The sequence below is a fragment of the Helobdella robusta genome (assembly GCF_000326865.2).
Source record: "Helobdella robusta unplaced genomic scaffold HELROscaffold_10, whole genome shotgun sequence".
Lineage (NCBI taxonomy): Eukaryota > Metazoa > Annelida > Clitellata > Rhynchobdellida > Glossiphoniidae > Helobdella > Helobdella robusta.
Window position 1 is genome coordinate 2,609,265 of NW_008703571.1, and position 1,590 is coordinate 2,610,854.

The window sequence follows — 1,590 nt, forward strand, 5'->3', positions numbered from 1 at the left end:
CATAGTGATGAAATTTATCTCGTGGTTGTTACACGAGTGAAACTTGCTTATTGTTTTTTATTAACATTCATTTGTTGGCTGTTGGATCGAGTTTTTTCTTCTTTTTTTTATCTGTCGGTTGATAATAATTATTTTGATTTACTTTAAGAAAATCTTTTCACAAATGACTTCATGACAATGATAAGTTTGTGACTATGTTGATAAAACTGAAGATAAAACTTTCAAATTGTGCTAATGAGGAAAATAATGATGAACGCACTGCTGTGTCAATCCTGTCATTTCATCAAATCAAAAGTTAGAATTTCCATAAAAAATCATCTAACTGTAATAGTAAGACACCATCACTCTCATAAAATATCACTTTAAAATAAAATAAAATTAATTTAGATTAAACGTAATAAAATTTAACATTACAAAATAAATTAAAATGAAATAAAATTAACTTGAATACAATAAAATTGAATAAAATAAATTTTAATTCTACATTCTACGACGGTCACCGAACTACTCAGTTTGTTTTTGTGGAAATTCTTTCTGTATCTGTAAACTCTCTTGCTCAAAGTTAAATAACTCGATACTGTTCATGAACATTAAATAAGGAAAAATGACTAATTGGCGACTTACGTGTGTTGAGAATTAGTTAGTGTTTTAAAACATTATAAAGTTTAATGATCGAAATCGAACGAGAAACAACTCACGCATTATTGTTAAAAATATTTAACGTTATAACCAAACTTAAATTGTGAAATCGGATAACGATAATAAAAATAATGTAAAGGTTATCAAAGGAAGTGTTCAAATGTGTAAGAGTGTGTTGAGTCTTAAAAGTGATTAAGAGATAACTAAGATTAATCTCAACTTAACTAACTTATGTGCTCACCTTCTATATACCAAGAGACCTTGCTCTCTAAAGCTTAACTAGTTGTCTTACTCCTTCTAACCCAGCCAATCCCAATTGTATCCATTCTTAATAAACAAAGTATTATATGCTCTGATTAATTATACGTTATATTATCTTATATTGAGCTGCTTTATATCTGTATATTTGCTGTATTGTCTTGAACTATTTTTATAACTTAACTATCATTAAAATTGCTTACTTACTTTAACATATATCTCTATACAACCTATATTTACTTATACCTCCTAACCCAAATTATCATCTACACAATACAGCCTTCGAAAACAACGAGACAGCATTAGTTAGGTGTGCCAGATACCTTCTACCTACATCGATACAACCACAACGGGGGGATGGACGGTTAGAAAATAAATACTATTAACGCTATTATAGAGGGTATATTTCGGTAGGTACTGCGTATTATATGTGGTATTGTAACTATAAACTATTGAAAATGCCTTCTTATGAAAAAAATTACAACAATTGATGAAAATATTTTAAGACCAACAACGTCAGCAGCAACAACAACAACAGCAACAGCACATAAACAATTGATAAAAACACAACAATACAAACCACACAAACACAAACGAACGCCAACAAATGACAAAAGATGAACAAACACATAAACGAACAAAGGCGAACATTTAAATTAAACCGAAAATCTTTCTTTAGAATTTCAAGTGCAA

General features: G+C 29.1%; 1 protein-coding gene across 1 annotated transcript in view; it reads right to left on the reverse strand.

Annotated features, from left to right (window-relative positions):
- Positions 1–965, reverse strand: part of HELRODRAFT_166717 (hypothetical protein) — a gene marked incomplete at both ends in the record, with an annotated part of 3,069 nt that extends 2,104 nt beyond the window's left edge. Inside the window, one exon of the mRNA XM_009011941.1 lies at positions 932–965. Coding sequence (XP_009010189.1) covers positions 932–965 — 34 coding nt within the window. The remainder of the gene's footprint in view (positions 1–931) is intronic.
- Positions 966–1,590: the final 625 nt, after the last annotated feature.